Source organism: Phodopus roborovskii, unplaced genomic scaffold (assembly GCF_943737965.1).
Source record: "Phodopus roborovskii unplaced genomic scaffold, PHOROB, whole genome shotgun sequence".
NCBI classification, from domain to species: Eukaryota; Metazoa; Chordata; class Mammalia; order Rodentia; family Cricetidae; genus Phodopus; species Phodopus roborovskii.
This window is the reverse complement of record NW_026125391.1, coordinates 12,468,396-12,488,076: the sequence shown is the minus strand read 5'-3', so window position 1 is coordinate 12,488,076 and position 19,681 is coordinate 12,468,396. Positions and strand designations below refer to the sequence as shown.

Below are 19,681 nucleotides of genomic sequence, written 5' to 3'. Positions count from 1 at the left end.
CTACTTCTGTGTTTAGTGATAAGACATTTTCTTTTAAGCACTCAAGACTTGTTTCCTTATGTTTAGATGAGTATGTGTAACATGTTTTTCAGATTATTATAGATATATCATATGGTATACCTAAAAGTTCAATGTTCCCAGGTTTTCAGGTTGCCACAAAAACCAGTACATGTCTTTGTTCTCCGAATAATTCAAGAGAGGAATAGAGCTGAAGATGCTTCTTGGATCCATCCTCTTGGTCATAAAATTTCCTCATAGGAAATAACAAAACATACCTTATAAGTTACATATTACACAGGCTGGTAGCATGCCCAGATACATTTTATACCTGAATACCCAGAACTTTTTCAGTTTATCCTAGTTTGTATTGATAATGTTTTTGCGTGTCTCAGAAGTGTATCACCGCAGTTGATAGTGTTCATTACTTAGCTCCCTGTCTTCCACAGGAGGATTAGCAAACTATAGACAACAGATAAGCGCCTGTTTGGAACCGAGAACTTTTATCTGTTGCCTGTATCTGTTTTATTTTCTTTCTTTTTTTATCCAAACAAGAGATTTGAATAGTTATAGTAGGTACTCTGTGGTCATAACCTACGTAATTACTTAACGGCTCTTTAAGAAAAATAAAATTAGAAAACTCCTCCCTTAGAATCTAGTGAAATTTAAAAGCTAATATACTGAATTATTTTCTTCGTACATTTTTAAAATTTCTTCTATTAAATATTCACATCTGTGACTGGCTTTGTTTGTGACTACAGTTGTAATTCTCTGTTACGGGTGCTGAAAAGACAGGAAGAAAAGTAGGCAAAGGAGCTGCCTCTAACCTCGAACCTGCTGAATGCGAATGTTGCTTTTGTAGAACTCTATTTAAACTTTTTCCTTCAAAAATAATTCAGTTTTAGTTCCAGTAAGATCCCTATCAGTTATGTGATAAAAGTGACTTCCCAAATGAGGTACTATAAGTCTGTTTTTAAAGATGGCTCTACTGTATACTTTTAGCTCAAGAACTCAGTATATCACAACTTGTGGTGTAGAAGGAATTATGCTAGATTATGAAGTTCATTAGAATTTATGTAAGCAGTATTTTGTTTTGGATTTTTTAATAACATTTGGAAGTTTTTGTTTATATCAAAATTCTATATTCATTAATGTTAAACTTTAGCATTATTGTGTAAACAACACAGTTTTTCTACTGTGTTTGAGTTGTGGAGTCATTAAGTAGAATAAAGTTAAAGTATGATTCTGACTTTTTATAAAATGAGATTATGAATAATAAGTTCCACTGTCTTAATATGGCTTTTTTTTCCTGTTAGTTACTCTTGACCCCCGAAATGATGAAAGCATCCCCAGCTTTGGCTCACTGTGTGTTTGATTTCCTTGAGAACAAAGCCTACAGTAAAGGGAAAGGTGATTTTGCTCGCAAGGTAGGCATGCTGTTGAATTTCCTTTTAAGATAGATTTTTATGGTTCCTTTTTAATGAAAAAAATACAGATTTGCACATGTTTTAAAATGATATGTTAAGTGCAGTGTGTCATTACTGACTTCCATCAGAGCACTGTTGCCTGGAATGTCTGTTAATCCCAACGACCACTAATCCAAAACATCATGGCCAAATTAATCAAACTTCCTTTTATTTGCGTACATGGGCTGTCTCTTCCTAAAAGAGGTCTTCAGGAGATCAGTTTGGATGTGAGGAAGATAAGGTTTTTATTGCTCAGGGGCAGGAGGTTTTCAAGTGGGGGATTTGGTGGACAGAATAGGTGGGGTTACAGAAAGAGTACATTAGCATGAAACAAAGACATGACTGCAAGGTGATCATTAGGTAGTCATAACAACCTTTTGAAACAAATTTTTGAAACAGAGACATAACTGTCATTTCCTGGAACAGGCAGTACAGAACCATTTGTACTTAAGGTTGCAGGTGGGGGACAGCCAGTACTTAAGACACAGATTTAATTACAAACAGGAATGAGCCTCATTTGTCTTTGACTATAAAATGGCTTTTAAATAGTCCATTAGGAAAAGTTTTGCCTAAAATAGGTACAAGTTTTTCGTTATTTTAAGTTGCAAATGTTTTTTATTGGGAGTAAATGTCTTTTATTTGAATTAAAGCTGAGAAAAAAAATGTTAATTAGAATGTGTTCCGAAAGTATTTTTACCTACTGAGTGCAATGCTTTTTATTTAAAATATGGAATCAGATCTGCTTTTGGAATTATGTATTGTGGTATGAACAGAAGCCATGTGAACAGGCCTTCAAAGTCCTGTTCCTTCTTTGCTAGCAAATGTGTTTGCATTACTTTTAATTTTGGTACTTTAGTTTTCTTAAGAAATGAAGATGTAAGTGAAGTAAGATATTATTCTGTGTTTAAGCATGTCTTACAGATAACTAGCGAATGTTCACTGTTAATTATAAAAGCAGCAGCAGCAGGAGTAATAGAATTTAGAAAGGTGTGTATTAACTCTTTGCAAATTTTTGGAAGTCTTAGATGATTTTGAAATAAGAACTGAAAAGTTTCCATCATCCTTCTAAGTCCTTCCTTGTCATTATAAGTAGAAAAGAAGTTAAGGAATTGACACAAAATAATATTAGGAATTATAAGTAGGGGTTCATATGATTAGATTGGTGGATTTTAACTTCTTAATATATCTTAGTTAGGGCTTATGTTGCTGTGAGGAGACACCATGCATGACCATAGCAACTCTTAAAAGGAAAATGTTTAATTGGAGCTGGCTTATGGTTTCAGAGGTTTAGTCCATTACCATAATGATGGCTTCAAACTGGCAGACATGGTGCTGGAAAAAGATATGATGGTTCTACATCTTGATCTACAGGCAACAGGAAGTGAACTATGTGCCACACTGAGCACAGCTTGAGCAAAGGAGACCTCAAAGCCCACCCTCACAGTGACACACTTCCTCAAGCATGGCCATACCTACACCAACAAAGCCATACCTCTTAATAGTGCCACGCCCTTTGGGGGCCATTTTCTTTCAAACCACCAATAATGGATGTTAACATTCCTACGTTGAATGTTTTTAAACATTCTATATATAGATTTCAAAATAGTAAGTGCATATATTATATATGCATGCATACACACGCACACACACACACATGCATGTATATTTTTATACTTTTTTCCCCCAGAGTGGTACGTTCATTATTCACCCTTAAATGTTTATAGAGATGTGTTCCAGTCTTCTAGGTATTTTCCTTATTTTCTGTTTTATGATTATATTAATTGTAACTAAATGATTGATAGTCTTCTGAGATAAAAGAAATTTTGTGTTAAATATACACTCTTTTTAAATAATCAGCAGTAGCACACATATGTTAATTGCATATTATATTTTTAATTATTAGTAAAAAAATAGCCTTCTAAGTAGCCATTAAATAGACTACAAGAATTTTATGAGAGGCTTTTCACAACTTAAGAAATACCTTAGAAACTATTACTTTTGACTATTCCTTTAAAATAAAACCTGTAGAACAATTCATAGAGTGCCACGCAGCTTTTCTCTCAGTTTGATATGCCTTTTTAGCTACTGTTATATTGTGATGTGAAATCGTTTTAGCCGTAATAAGAAGTATTAAATTTAAGTTAAAATTCCATTGTGTGTCCTGTTGCTAGAACAGAGAGCTGTGTAGACCTGGCCACTTGAAGAACAGGCAGCTGTGTGAGTTAGATGTGCTTGCACTGGCGCTCCATGACTTACTCCTGTGCCTCAGTATTTGAAAGTTTTTTTCTTGTCAGTGTTCAAAATATTTCAGAATACTTTCTAGGACTGTTTTAAAACAAGTCCTGTATTTGTAGAAGTAGTCACAGAGTGGACTCTTATACTTGTGAAGTTCTCTATATTAGAGAGCTGCAATTTTCTATGTAGTTACATGTTTAAATATGACACCTATTTGATAGATATTTTCATAAGGTCACACAAGAGTCCTCAGCAATGTTGGGACATCTGTCAGCAGTGGAAGCAAAGCCACTTTCTTGCCCAGTGACTTATTTTTGCCACAAGCTCCATATGGAGTTTCTTTGATGCCCATCATTTTCTCTGAAGTAGATTGTTGCTGCCATGAGCAGACATATCACATCGTCATTACAATAAATAAATAATAAAAATTTTAAAAATATCTATAGATTGATGAATTTGAAGTTTGAAAGTGATCTGTCGATCTAAAATATATCTCTCTTTGATCCTGTCAACATACCTAATATGACTACAAATTCACTTGTAATAGGTGACTAATTACTAACCTGTATTTCATTATTAACAATAGCTTTCAAGGACTAGAAATTTGCATTATATTGTTAAATGAACTGTATAGATATAATACTTTGAACAAGATTAGTAATGCATGAACAGTATGTTTTAACCAAATCAACCTCAAATTTGTGTCAATATACAAAATTTGTATATAATAAAAAAATTCCAATCAAATATAAAATATTTAAACTAGTAGTTTCTTTTTAAAAGTAGCATATCTATATCTTCCCTTTTTTCTTTTCAGAGTAGATTTAGTAATTTAACCTTGTATTCTATCATATCCATATCCCCCTTTTATCTTTTTAAAAGAAGAAACCTGAATCTAATCCCCTTTGTTCAATTTTCTTCCTGACTGTAACTAATAACAATTGAATATTCCATAAGCACTATCAGCTATATTAGTGGCCATCTTACTTACTTTTCTATATTTTGTGATAAAACATCAAAGCAACTTTTAGATGAAAGAGTTTATGGAGCTTATGTTGTCAGAAGTCTAGAGTCCATCGTGTCAGAGCAAAGGCATGACATGAGGGACAGCTGAGAGCTTGCATCTTCATCTGCAAGTGGGAGGCAAAGAGCACAGTGCAAATGATATGACTATATACCTCAGTGCCCACCCCAGTGACACACATCCTCCAGCAAGTCCATATTTCCTAATCTTCCCAAACAGTTCCACCATCTGTGGACCAAGTATTCAAATGTATTGCCCATTCTCACTCAGAGCATCACATATCTGGCCCCCATAGGCTTGTGGCATTTAGTCCCCATAGTCTTTCACAGTCTCAACACAAAGCCAAAAGTCTAACTGTAAGCACATATAAGTATTAAAAAGTAAATGACAAACTTCCAACATGTAATTTCAGAGAATATACAGTACCATTCCAAAAGGGAGGATTGAAGGAATAGTGGTGAAATAGTAAATTAAAGCAGGACTGAAATCCAGGAGGGAAACTGCAAATCCTGTAGCCCTTGTTGCGTGTCTGATGTCAAAAGGCCTAGGTGACTCCACTCTTCTGGCTTTGCTGACCTCAGCAAACTTCTCTCTTTTGGCTAGTCACACAGTCTTCGTAGCTCTTTGGCAGATGTCTCATGGTATGGCAAAAATCTCACCATTGCTTTGGATTGTAGTAGAAGTATGAAATGGTTAATCCTACTTGCATCGATTTTTGTTTGAGAATGTATTCAGAATTTCTTCAATAAGTAAACAGTGAAGGCTTATATTCCTATCCTAACAGTATCTTCCTCAAAGTTTGAAATCATGTATATGCATTGTCAAGATACATTTTTAAGGTATACCAAGTAAACGGTGTGTGTGTGTGTCTAATTTTTTTTTTTAATGCATTGGCATTCTATTGATTAGAAAATCATTTTGTCTTCCCATGGTTGCATTCTATATTTTCTTAGGCTTCTTAGTTGTGTAACTGATCTGAATAATTTCCTTTTTGCTTTAGATGGATACTTTTGTAAATCCACTTCGCAACTCTATGAGGAATGTTTCAAATGCAGTCAAATCCCTTCCTGATAGCTTGGCAGAAGGAGTGACAAAAATGTCAGACAACGTAGGCAGAATGTCAGAGAGGTTAGGCCAAGACTTAAAGCAGTCATTCTTTAAGGTAAGAAGATTCTAGTGGTATGTAAAGCAAATTGTTGTTATGTCAGCTAAAATGCATTGTGCTACTTCCTGAAACTGTCAGACATAATGCCCATAAAAAAAGAAAAGCTAAAGGAGAAAATTTATGTCAGAAGCAGACCAAAAAAAAAAAAAAAAAAAAAAAAGAAAGAAAGAAATCATCAGTCTATTGTGCTAGAATTTTTATAATTAATTTATAATAAATATATAAAATTATCAAAGTTAATATCAACTTATTACACTGGGCTGTTTTGATTCTTTAATGGTGTGTATTTCTTTGAAAATAATTAGTTATATTTCCAAATGAGTTATACTTAATATTCATTCATATATGAAGTCTAATTTCTTCTGATTCAAATAGTGGAGGCCAATCTGATCAAAGTCAGGAGAGGCCCTTCCCTGGTCACTGTGTTGCTATGTCCTCATGTGCATACCCCTGGGCGGTACAGGAGTTAAAGGAAGCTTTTTTACACTTTTAAAATAATTTTGGCATAGTTTTTTTGTTTGTTTGTTTGTTTGTTTGTTTGCTTTGGATGTTACCAAAGCTGAAAAAAGACAAACTATAAACCTAACAATTGAGTTGTTGTATTCCATGTGAATCTGAATGACTCATATATGTATTTATTGAACACAGATTTTCCCTAGTGTTAGAAGCAGTACCTTCTCTGTTAAACATTGTACTTTCAGCGATGCTCTGTCCTTAGAAGATGTAGTCGAGGAAAAGTGAAACATTGACATCAGTGATACAAAAAATGTCCTGGTCTTAATAGTCTTTCTTATGTTTCCAGATGTTTTTCACCTAACACTTTTTTTCCTTCTTCCCGCTCATCAAGTTATTGGTTAATGTCTTAAACCTATTAACATAGTTTCATGAGGTCTTAGAGTAAAAGCAGACTGGAGCTCTGTTCCCTGGCCATGCTGACTTCAAAGTTTAGAATGTTAAGATTTGTCAGTATGTTGCACCAAAACTCAAATCAAATGCTGGTGTTTGTTTTCATTGATAATGCTAGATTTTTCACTGTGCTAGTGTGTTAACTTTTTAATTTTATTTTAAATGTATAGGTGCCTCCTTTAATTACAAAGACTGATTCAGATCCTGAACATTGTCGAGTCTCAGCTCAACTTGATGACAATGTGAGTTGATTTTATTCTATAACTTTATTTTAGCATGTTTGGCAGATTTTTTTTTTAAAAAAATAAATGTTTCCTTCATTCAGATTCATATATTGGGTTAAATATAGTGAATTCTTATGGACTGAATATATTTCTGCTATCAGCATTTTTAATTAAAAAAAAACAAACAAAAAACAGAAATTACCAGGGCCCTAGAAAACATTATCCTCCCTTGCTGTTCTATCCTCCTCCACCATTGATTTATTGATCTCTTTTTACCCTGCTTTTCATACTTTGTACTTGACAATGAAACTACAAAGGATATACTTCCATAGTCTGTTTTGTTGTTCAACTTTGTGATAGTCTTGCATGCCATCATTTACTTGTTCTTTCACTATTCTTCTGTCTTTGAGTATGTGTATTTAATCTTGTAAGTTGGATTATGCATGGAACTCTGTGAATAGTTTAGTTCATATCTTAAAATTGAAAAAAATAAATACACTTTCTTCTACCTAAAAATTCAATTCCTGACTCATAAATATATATATGTAAATTAAACTTTAGTATGTGCTACTAAATACCTTCCCCAAACTAATTGTACCACTTTCATTGTAACTAACAGTACATAAGAGTTTTACTCTTCTGCATTCTGCCAAGAGTCAACATTTGTGTCTCTGTAATTCAGCCTTCTCGTAATTGCACGTCACATAGATTCATGTATGTTGGTCATTCATTCAATGTGCTGTCTTGTGGGTGTCTAAATCTTTTATTCATTTTTCTGTTGTCACAACTCTCTTTGTTTTTGTGTTTTTTTATTAGTGTGGATGCTGCATAAATCTGAGTATGAGTCTTTGTCACATGTGCTCTGTGTGTGTGTGTGTGTGTGTGTGTGTGTGTGTGTGTTGCTTTTCTACTCTGTATTAAATTGGCATACTTTAGGGTCACAGTGATGCTGCCTGTGGTTTTCCTTTATCATGGCAACATTTAAATTTGCACTTTATCTCTGACTAATTGTATGTGTAGATTGGACAAGCATTCAGCTGGCCTAAGCAAAAGTCCCACTGTTGTCTTTCTTCCTTGTTATCTAAGTGTTATTCAGGTTTTGTGTAGTTTTGAATCTGTTTCGAGCTCTGGTCTCTTAGGCAGATTTATCTTAAAGCTACAGTTTCTTTTTTCAGTTTCCAGATGTATTAGTTTATAATAAACTGTCTTGATTGTTACTTTTGCTTCTTCAAGTTCATTTTAGAGTACTTCATGAGTTTAAAGTATAATACCTGTAATATCTTTTACTATGTGGATTTTATAATTTTACTTTTTTTGAAATAATGTCTTTTTCTCAGACTTACGTTGTTATTTATCAGATAATTGACCAGTAATTGAATCACAGTAATGAAATGAGTCCCTTTTCCTCCTGGTGTGTTTTAGTTATAAACTGTCCATTCATGGTATCAGTAACTGTTTTCTACTGGCACGTAAAAGCATTCTAGCTGGTTTTTACTATTATTTTGTACTGACTGGAGGCTTTCATGATTAAAGTTTATTAATATATTTTTTCATTTTTAATAGATAAAAACTCCATATAACATATTCTGATCATGCATTTCCTTCCCTCAACTTGTCCCAGGTCCTTCCCACAATCCACCCACAACTCCACAACCTATGTTTCTTTCTTCTGTTAGAAAACAAATAGGCAAAGAAACAAGACACCCAGAATTTTTTTTTTAATACAGAAAAATCACAAGAAACAACACACATGCACAAAATCCCCAAACCATAAAAACATAAAATTAGAAACCATAATATATAAGCAAAATATGAGACAAAAAATATTTTCTCTGAATATGCCAAAAACAAATGGACTGGACATTATAAATGCAATTCTTACCTCATAATTGTTCTTATTATATAAGTTTACTCTGTTAAAGTTTAAAATTTTGTTTTTATTTAGACAAAAAGGGGGAATTGTTGTGGAAAAATCTTTTTGTACACTGTGAAGATATTTCTTTGTCAAGGCACCTTCTGATTGACTTAATAAAAGAGTAACTAATAATATTTAGGCAGGACGAGGTTAGGTGAGATTTCTAGGCAGAGAGAGAGAGGAAGAGAAAATGAATCTAGGCACAGGAGAGATGCCAGAGAACATGAAGAGGAAACAGGAGGTACAAGATGGAAGAGAGGTAAAAAGCCACAAGGCAAAATGTGGATTAATATAAATGAGTTAATTTAAGTTATAAGAAGAGCTACTGGTTTGACAGATTTGTTGACCCCTCCTGGAAGACATCACCCTTCCTGTGGAGTTGGGGGGGGGGGGGATGAGATGGGAGGGAGAGAGGGAAAGAGGGAGAGGGAACTGGGATTGATATGTAAAATAAGAAAAATAAATAAATATAAAAAAAGAAGAACTAGTGGAATAAGCCTAAGCTATTGGCTTTCATAATTTAAAAAAAAAATTATGTTAACTTTATGTGTACTAATTAAATTATTTTTGATTTGCTAATTGTATTTACTATTAATTATACCAATTAAATAAAGTATACTAATAGTAATAATATACTAACTATGCCAATTAAACCATAAAATTTCCCTAAAATTATGTTTTATAATGATAGTTTAATTATTTACTTTAATTTCTTTTTTAATTAAGCAAAACATATTCTTTATTTCATCTGTTAAATATTGATTATAAGAATACTTTTATTTCATTGTTAGAAGCTGGGTTTCTCTGTGTAGCCCAGGCTTTCCTGGAACTAGCTCTATAGACCAGGCTGGCCTCAAACTCAGAGATCCATCTTCCTCTGCCTCCTGAGTGCTAGGATTAAAGGTGTGTGCCACCACTGCCCAGCCAAAATACTTTTATTTATGAAAAATATCAGAAAATAATTATCAATTTTGCTATTACGTTACCAGGCTGCTAAAAGTTACAACTAAGTCATATTTCTATAAATCATCCTGATTTTTTTTTCCCTCTCATTTTTTTCCCCAGGTGGATGACAATATTCCACTTAGGGTAATGCTTCTTCTAATGGATGAGGTGTTTGACTTAAAAGAGAGAAACCAGTGGTTGAGAAGGAATATCAAAAACTTACTCCAGCAGCTTATTAGAGCTACATATGGTGACACTATTAACAGGTAGCCGTTTTGCCTGCTTTCCCTCTTAGACTTCATTCCCATGAGTGAATGGTTCTGCATTGTCAAAGACTTTTCCTTAGGGCTTTTCAAGATCATTAACACTCTTCTTCTCTGAAGAGGCTCATCCTCACTCAGAGTGTTTCTATGAAACTTGGCTGAGTTTCATTTGCCTACTAAGACTCACTCACTTACTCAGATTTCTTTACTTTCAGAAAAATAGTTGACCATGTTGACTGGATGACCTCACCTGAACAAGTAGCTGACTCGGTGAAGCGTTTCAGGTATATCCTAAGATGGCATTACTTCTTCACATAATACAGAGTTTAGCACTGCTAACACAATTGTCTTTACCTTAATGGACTTTGTTTCTGTAACACTGGTTTTGATGAGCAAACTACAGGAAAACCATAATACACATTTGGGGCTGGGGAGATATTTTGGACAATAAAGGCACTTGGCACACCAGCCTGGGGACGTGAATTTGATCCTCAGAGTCCACATAAATGTAAACGGAGGAGTCTGCTAGTCTGCAGTTGTCCTCTGACTTCCATGTGTGCACTGTGGCCCATGTAACCCCCACACAGATATATACACCACACTTATGAACACATGATAATTAACATAGATAGGCATTTATTATAAGGAGCTAGTGCCTTTTCCCCACTAGACTAGCAAAGATGCAAAAGGAACATTTTAAAAATGATAGTGATATTTTTATCGAATAGAATAGCTTTACGATCATGGGAATAGTATTAGAAAACTGGGCATGGTGGAATTTGGAATAGGAGCAAGAGAACCAGAGGTTAAAGATCAGCCTTGACTGTGTTGTAAACTGAGGACCAAGCCTGGGCACTTGAAAACCCTGCTTCAAAACTTTAATGGTTTGTTTGTTTGCTTGCTTGTTTGTTTGTTTTTAATCATAGAAATCAGTGAAGTTTTTAGAAAATTGTATCTGTTACTGGCTTAATTTTTAAATATTTGAGGACAGTACAAGTACAAAATTGACATGGTAATTTTTATGTTTATGCTACAAAATGTAGTGAGAGCACTCTGCCTGTCAGTCACCAAGAAGGGAAAGATAAGATGCAGTTTCTTCAGAAGAGCATAGAAAGCAAAAAAAAAAAAAAAAAAAAAGAATGAGCCCCTTCAGTAAGTGTGAAGACAGACAGTGAATAGCAGATCTTGTCATCTGTACTCAGGTGTTAGCATAGGTTACCCCTCTGTAAGTAGGAAGACAGACAGTGCATAGGAGATTCTGGCTTCTGTACTGAGGTGTAAACATGTGTCAAGAAGGAAACTGTCAAGTGTTGTAGTAACTTGCTTTTCCATGAGTTTATATCCTTTACATAAGAGATGGTTTTTGTCTTCACTTGCTGTGAGATTATGAAGAATTAGAGAAGGAAATTAGTTTGTCCAAAGACTCTGGTGATAGAAAGGGAGGCATCTCCTTTTCTTCTCAGAAGCTAAGTTTCTCCCATTTGTACTGTTTTGTTTCCAGAATTGGTCTAACTGCCCCGGTGTGTTCATTTAGTTAGGTTAGGTCAATTCTTCTGTATTAAAGATTCTCAGCCCTGACTGTAGATTGTATTCAACTGAGGAAGTTTAACCCTGTGTGGATCCTTTTTCCAGAGATAATTATGAGATTGTCTTAATGGGTAGAAGGTCTGCACAACAGTAATGGTTTTATCTCCTTAAAGCCAAGGTGTTTCTAGTGCACATTAAGATGATTATGTCCAGTTGTAATGGGTGGGGCTTAGCAGTTTTGAGAGGGTGCCTCAGGGTCAAAGGTGGACTCTGGTGGGCTAGGGAATCTCCAGACCTTTTCAGTCCAGGTCTCCTTGGACCAAAAACATCAAGAAGTGGGATGGAACTCCATTGAAAAATGGAGAATATGTTTGTATGGCATGCACTGCATTCACAACTTGAGATTCATGCCGGCTGAGTTAGATGGGGATCAGAATGGCATAGCCAAGAGAGACTGTTAGCTGCTAGGCTTTCCAAGTTCAGTATGCTGTGGGTGGATTAGGATAAGATATTCACTTCGCAGGGGCCCACTTTGGAGTTTAAGTGTCTGCCACGTATTGATCCACCTATTCCCATTTTCTTAGTGTTTGTGAAGTACTGGGGGCCAGAAATTATCGGCTACTTTTTGTGCATATATTTTTTTATGCCTAAATTGAAACCTGCCCTTGGATGATGTTTGTTATTTGTCTGTATAAAGGTTTAGAAATGCTATCTTGGTTTGAATATTTCTTAGCATATTGAAATGATGTTATCAACTATTATCATTTGAAAATGAAGCTACTTACAAACATTATTTCATTTTCTTAAATAGAGATGCATTTTGGCCCAATGGCATTTTAGCAGAGACTGTTCCATGCAGAGATAAAGCTATTCGAATGAGAACAAGAATTGCAGGAAAAACAAAATTATTTGCAATTATGCCAGGTGAGTTAACACATTTGATTAAAATTTGTTTGTTTGTTTTTTTTTTTTTTATTTCTTATGACTTTTTGACATTGACACTATGCTAGCTTAGCTCATTTTTGTTATAGTGACCACCAGATGATGATTTACTAGCTACTGGGCACTAACTATGCTAGGCATTTCTCATACATTCTAACAAATCCTCTTAACCTTCCTTTGAAACAAGTCAGTATTAACTTTACCATTCTGTGTATGAAGAAACAGGCTCCAAACCACCCACCCACGATTTGTAGTTAGTGAATATCAGGATTCTGACTCATCTTCGAATGATAAAAAGCTTACTGTGCTGTTTTGAAAGGTTTTGGAAATTGTGTAAAGAAAACATGACAGATGGATGGGTTGATACAAATATGAGTATGATCTGGGACTTGTAGGTCATGGCCTGTTGGGGTTTCATTTGTTTGGTTTTTTTTTAAAGAAAGACATGAGTGTGGCTGAGGATGTTGTAGTTTGCTTAGCAGAGTGCTTGCTTAGTGTACACAGAGCCATGTGTTTGATCTAGAGCACCACATATAGCAAGAGTCATGCTTTTGATCTTACATGAGGCCCAACTTAAAGAACAAAGGAAAGTTTGAAGTTTTCAGAAAGAATGTTTAACTTAGAATACAAGTCCATTTACATACAAGTAACTGATTGATCAATCGTTAATCCTTATTAAAACATAATTCTCGAGTGAGTGTTTTTGGTCTTATTTGAGTATTTATTTGTGATACTACTGTATCATTAACATAGATTTACTTGTCCTTTTTTCCCCTCTCAGAAAGAGAGCCTGTCATCAATGGGCTTTTATGGCCTAGAGATGGTGATGGTAGTTTTGTCCCTGTGTCATAAGTATCTTTAAAAATGCATAAATATAAATAAATGCCTAAATAGATTTTATGCCTAGATACATATTCTACCTTTGATTTAATTGTGCATGTAGAGAATGGACAAAATGGATTTGTAAGTTCTTTTGTCTGTTGTTACCTGCTTTTCTTCTTATGGCTTTACTTTGTTTCTTTCCTTCATTTTCATATTATTTTTGAGGTGGGGTCTCATGCTGTGGCCCTGGCTGGTCTGATACTTACTGTGTAGTCCAAGCTGGCCTTGACCTGAATGTAATGCTATTTCAGTTTTCAAAATCCTGGGATTAAAGACTTGAGCATAAGCTAGTATGCCTGACTTTTCTTATGACTTAAAATTAGATTTTCAGTGTTTCGCTTTCTGTCTTAACTTAGAAATTTGCCACATTGCTGTTATAGCTTCCCCAATGTGTGGTTAAATACAGTGGCAGAAAGTAAAGGAATGGCACTTTAGAAAAATTAAAAAGAAACAGTACCTCAGGCTGTTCTTCACTATACCTTCATAATAAAGCAGATTGTGCAGTGCCCTGACACAGCTCCAAGAACTCATAGTCACGTAGGTACTTGATCGAACTGGATCTAATTGTGAGCGAGGCATGTGTGTATATTGCTTTACTTCCTAAAGCTTATGTCCTTTTAGGGGAAGACAACAAACAAGACAAATAAAACATAGTGTGCTAGATAGTGATCAGCTCTAAGAGAAAAGTTACACAGTAGAAGAGAAGCGGCCATGTCAGGTGTATTCCAGCTGCAGGGGGAATTGCCAGGGTAGCCCTTGCTGTGAAGACGACCTCAAGAAGTTGAGGGTAGATGAAAGCTGTGATTTTGTGTATACTTAATCCTATGTTTTGTCACATATTTATGCTGAATTATAGTGTATCTCTGTTAGATACAGACCTTTTGGAAGTTACAAGTTTTTGTATTTTTTAAAAATTTTAATTTTAAAAGTTTGCAAGTAAACATCATATACAAACTAACCAGATCCAGAGAGTCTGTGTATGTCATTGAATTTCTATGTAGTTAGAATAGCTGCTCTTTCACATTGTATTCATTTTTATGCATTTATCTACCACAAAAAAAGAAAAGAATAAAAATCCACAGCAGAATTAAAAACTAGAAAAGCAATCAGCTTTATAAGGATATTGATTATTAGAAGTCTTCATTCAGTTGGGCATAAAAGATAGTGAATATCAAATGGGAAATAAGAGATAGGATTTTGACTATAATCTGAAACCTGTGAGGATGGCTCTTAGGTTCCTGTGCTATCTATAATGTAGGTGGGTAGATGATGCTAGATGCAGATGTGTGTGTAGGCTTAAGACTGGTATGTACAACTCAATAACTGGATACCTATTGTTTATGAGTTACTCTGCTGTATGCTCTTTAGATTCCTGATTTATGATCATAATTTAGGCATGTATTTCCTTTTTCTGAGGAATGAATATATGTATTTTTCTCTACTTTATACAGATGAACTGAAGCACATTATTGGAGCTGAGACAACACGAAAAGGTATTCTTCGTGTTTTCGAAATGTTTCAGCACAACCAGTTAAATAGGAGAATGGTGTATGTCTTCTTAGAAGGCTTTTTAGAAACCTTATTTCCACAGTATAAATTCCGTGAACTTTTCAACAAACTTCATTCAAGATCAAAGCAGATGCAAAAATATAAACAGAAACTTCAAAGTACTCAAGCGCCTTCTTTACAAAAAAGGTGACACTCCAACCTGTAAAGCTGGTGTTCATTTTGTCCAGGACTAATGGCGTGGACAGATCATCTGCAGTGTAACTCATATACACCAGTCTCGAGTGTCTCAAAACAGATCATTAGTACATCCACAAGACTGGTTCTTCTCATTCTCATCTGTAATCCAGCCACTACCAAGAGAGATTCCTGTGTCTTAAATGATTTGGTGCATAATTTGCAACATTGAGAGGATACTGCCCCCATCTCGTTCAAGAATGGAGTTGGTCTCTTCTGTTCCTGATGAATCAGCATTCTCCACCAGTGACGAAGTGCCAGAGTGTATGTGTGAGTGAGCACTAAGGGAAGCACAGAGCAATGGGTCATAGGTCACAAGTTTGCAGTGTGTGATTGGGAGAGGTCTGTTTCCCTCAGTGATCTTGTGGGTCATTGTCAGCATTTTGCTATCATGTGGGTCAGCAGGTGAGTGATCTTTATAACAATTGTTTCAAGGTCTGGGAAAAGTGACAGAATGCCCTTAGTGTAGGAAAGAACCCTTTCCCAAAATTACAGTTTTGTTGTGTAAAGTAAAGCACTATAAAATAGAACCAATCAAAACTAGAATTTGATTGGATTTATTCTTCATTGGTGTAGATTTTCATTGATTTTTATGTGCTTTAAGGGCTCAGCTTGCTCTTGTGGTACTCAACTCTCTACTTTTCCTTTGGCATTCTGTGCAGAAGAAGCATGTGGTAGCAGCTCTCTTATAAGTTCATTTTTTTTTTAATCTTTTAACAGATTACTGATTATATAGAAGGGGAATTATTTATTGTAAGAACTGCCAAATACATTCTGTCCTTCTAAAAATTGGAAATTTAAACAGTACTCTATTAAAAGTTACCATATGATAACTTTAATCATTTGATCTAGACATGCCTTAGGTAACTACCATCATAGCAAATCAAAGGATTAATGAGCTTATAGTCCTATGTAAACATACAAATTCCTAATTCTACTATGTGTACATATATGAAAATAAATAATGAAAACAGAACTGTACTATTTTTTAAAATATGCTTTTATTTATATTTCGCATAATGTAAAATTCTAAATAAAGCTAGTACACAAAACCCTTTGGTGTATACATTTAACTCCCTAATATAATTTTATATATCAGAGAAACAAAGTATCTTTTCCAGTTTTGGAGCCTTTACATTTCCTAATGTTTCCCCATTTTGTCCATTAAGAAGTCTTCATATCCCATGTATGCAGGATTTCTGTGCTTTTAAAAACTTCCCATAACTAAGGGTTTGGATATATCAGCTCTGTTTGTTTTTAAAATATTTAACACTAAAACTTTAAAATAGTGAAGCTACTTTTCAGACCACTGAGCCAGCATCCTGGTATTAAAAGAATGTTTGGGTGCTTACAGTCAAGGACAGAGTATTGATATCCCTGTTGTTTGGGAGCTTTAAGATTGGAACCCGTTATTCATGTCTTGCTTTTATCTAGATCCTTCTCACCCAGGAAAGCCTGTGAACAGGATGAAGCCTTCCTGTAAAACTCTGTTATAGTTATCAGTGCTGTTGTGCATATTTGTAGTATGCATATATTCAGCATGTTGCATGTTTTTCAGAATTACATAAGTAAAATCCTTTTCTTGCATCTTGCAAGTAAGAAAAGATTGTTTCTCCGGTGGAAGAACTGTTTCTTGTACTCACGATACATCCTGCCCTTGCCCTGCCATCCCCTCCCTCTGCCCCATGCTTAATTGGAGTTGTCAAACATGTCTGTAGGGACCATCTGCAGGCCACAAGTGCAGTGATCCTCATACATACCTCTGCCCATTTCAATTCTATTTTTACATGGATAAATCTAAGTATATACAGAAGGATTCATGCAAGAGCCTAATGTGTACATATGAAATGCATTTCTATATGAAGTGAGAAAACTGACTGTTAACCAGGGGGAAAAGGTCAGATAAAATATAAAGCGCCCTGCAAGACAACTGCAATCATACCAAAACAGAACAAAGAAGAACAAACAACCATTTGAATAATTGTTTTTAAAGTAATTTTTTGAGAGGAGTTTATATTTCAGGAGCAGAAATGTTAGATGGTTACGTGTCTGCACACCTGTGCTTTACAACAGAGAGTATGGCCATGCTATGGCTGCAGATAACCAATTGAGTGACTTGGTCTAGCTGGGTAGAGTATTTAACCCAGAAGCCAAGTACAGTGTACCGCATGTAATAAAGTTGTTGTATTTCATGCATCTACTGCGCATATGAACACATACACGAAGAGGCTTCATGTCTTCTCATGTTGAGTTTCTGAGTGCTTCTAAGTCAGTGATGTTTTAGGCAAAGACCTTCAAAATTAATCATTCTTTTGGGTTTTCTGGGTTTGTTTGTTTGTTTGTTTTCAGGTAATGTGCAACTACATAGAAACCATCACAGCTTATTCACCTAAAGTTTGTATGACTTAAATGTAGCACTCAGATGAGAATTTCTTGTAATTAGGGTATTCCATGTAGTTGCTGGAAACAGTTGTGCCATTGACCAGTGGACGAACTTCCTTAGCCTTAATTTAAAATGAAACAAAAAAAAAAAAATCTTCAATATTTCAGTTTGATCACTATAAGTTTGTGCTGCAGGTATTTGGGGGGATAAAAAAAAACAGTTAAATGTGAATGAAAGTGTACCTATAATTTTTTAAAAATTAAGAACAACATAAATTTCACAATCTAAAGTTTTAATTTTGTGCAATATTTTCATTTAATGCATGTTTATTTGAGTAATTGTAAAATAAGTACATTTTTAATGTTTTGAGATATAGTTCTTTTAATCCAACAACTTCATTCTGTTGTTGCTGCACCTTAATTAAGGACTTGTTTTAAAAGTCTTTTTGTCACTCCTTGTAAAATTCTTTTTTAGTAGAAAATTTTGCTTATGGGAGCATGGCTCCTGTATTATAAGGGAAAGCTAAAGCGCACATTTGTGGATTTTAATTGTTAGAAAATGACCTTGTGCATATCATTGTATGTGTCAGTTGCCCATAACTGCTCTGTCCCTGCTTTCCTTTAACAAAGGGGAAATCATCAGAATGTCAGTTATTTTTATTAACTAAAAAGATTAAAATTTTTATTTGTTTTGTGTTATGTTCTGTCCATGAGAAGATACTAATAAAGTATTAACAAACACTTTCACTGAGTTTACTTGGCAGTATGTTATTTTAAAAATGCTTGTTCAGTAGTCTTGTTTGTATAATCTTATGTTCTTTCATTTCAATTTAGAAATTGAGCAGTCAAGTTTCAGGAATATAGATGAGCTACTGAATAGTTAAAACTATCTGGATTTAATTTTTTCTTTTATGCAGTCTTAAAGAAACTATATTTTACTGACACCTAAAATTATGTAGTGATTTTCTAAACAACAAAAACTGAGAAATAGTAATCCATTAGCAAGTTGTATTTTATGTCATTTGAAATTCACATTTTTAGCTGGTATTTTAGACATGTTCTATTTTAAAAGATAATTGATTTGGCATTCAGTAATGTGCTTGATTGGTTAAAAGGTGTTTAGCGTTCTTGGTCTAGATCCATAGACTGCTCAGATAGCAAATATCTATTACCTCACTAGGAAATGGCTGTAAATATCAGTCCCTTTAAGATGTGCTCTGACTGGACTGGCCACAGTATTATACAGAGTGCTACAATGGTCGCAGTCCAGAACACTGTACCAAAGGCTCTGAGAGAGCCTTTGAAACTTGACCTCCACTTCCCCTTTCTTCAGCTTCATTGATCACAGAGTCTTTGGCATAATAAGCACTGTAAGGATTGTGTTGAGCTAGGAGTATTCACTGGAAAGTTGTAGTATCTTTGGTTAGGAAGTATAAATTGTACTGAAACAACAAAAAAATGAGCATTTGGGATGCAGATTAACTTTTTACATTATTTGTAGTATGTCCAGTTTTGGAAAGAAAACAGAAAATATGTTAAGTTAATAGCTGGTTTTACAATGTTAAGTAAAATTTGGCTGTGAGTCCCAGAATAACTAACTCAAAGAAGGGAGCTAGATTATTTCCTAAAGGAAAGTGAGAAAGAAAGATGCTTGCCACAGAATTCTTTGTCCTGCAAGAATCAAGCCAGTTGTAATCAGAAAAATTTATGGAGAAAAAACACAGAGTTCAATTCATGTTTGTGCTGGACATTAACCTGTGTATATAATGACAAATTATGTGCTTGATTCAGGAAATTTTGTAGCAGGTCAGGACAAAAAATGTACTTCTCAAATCATGTTGATCAGTGCAATATATGAGAAATATGTTAGATGTGATCTTTAAGCTGGGGTGATCTTTTACATATTAGGAATGGAATAAAACCACAGAGATATGTGTTGGAAGTCCCTACTGCCCCCATTTCACTAGCAACTCCTTGGGCCATAGCAACATGATAGGTAAACTAAACAAGACAAGGCTTTTCCTAGAGTGTGGGATTGACAAGCTTAAACTGCTGGTGGTCTCTC

The 19,681-nt window shown here is 34.7% G+C and overlaps 1 protein-coding gene across 3 annotated transcripts in view; it reads left to right on the top strand.

Annotated features, from left to right (window-relative positions):
* Snx13 (sorting nexin 13) overlaps nucleotides 1-18,363 on the top strand; it is a 94,500-nt gene extending 76,137 nt beyond the window's left edge. For all 3 annotated transcript variants that reach the window (XM_051175099.1, XM_051175098.1, XM_051175097.1), the window contains 7 exons: nucleotides 1,314-1,424; nucleotides 5,723-5,884; nucleotides 6,964-7,035; nucleotides 9,998-10,143; nucleotides 10,356-10,424; nucleotides 12,479-12,591; nucleotides 14,943-18,363. In XM_051175099.1, coding sequence (XP_051031056.1) covers nucleotides 1,314-1,424; nucleotides 5,723-5,884; nucleotides 6,964-7,035; nucleotides 9,998-10,143; nucleotides 10,356-10,424; nucleotides 12,479-12,591; nucleotides 14,943-15,190 — 921 coding nt within the window. In that variant the 3' untranslated portion in view covers nucleotides 15,191-18,363. The remainder of the gene's footprint in view (nucleotides 1-1,313; nucleotides 1,425-5,722; nucleotides 5,885-6,963; nucleotides 7,036-9,997; nucleotides 10,144-10,355; nucleotides 10,425-12,478; nucleotides 12,592-14,942) is intronic.
* Nucleotides 18,364-19,681: the final 1,318 nt, after the last annotated feature.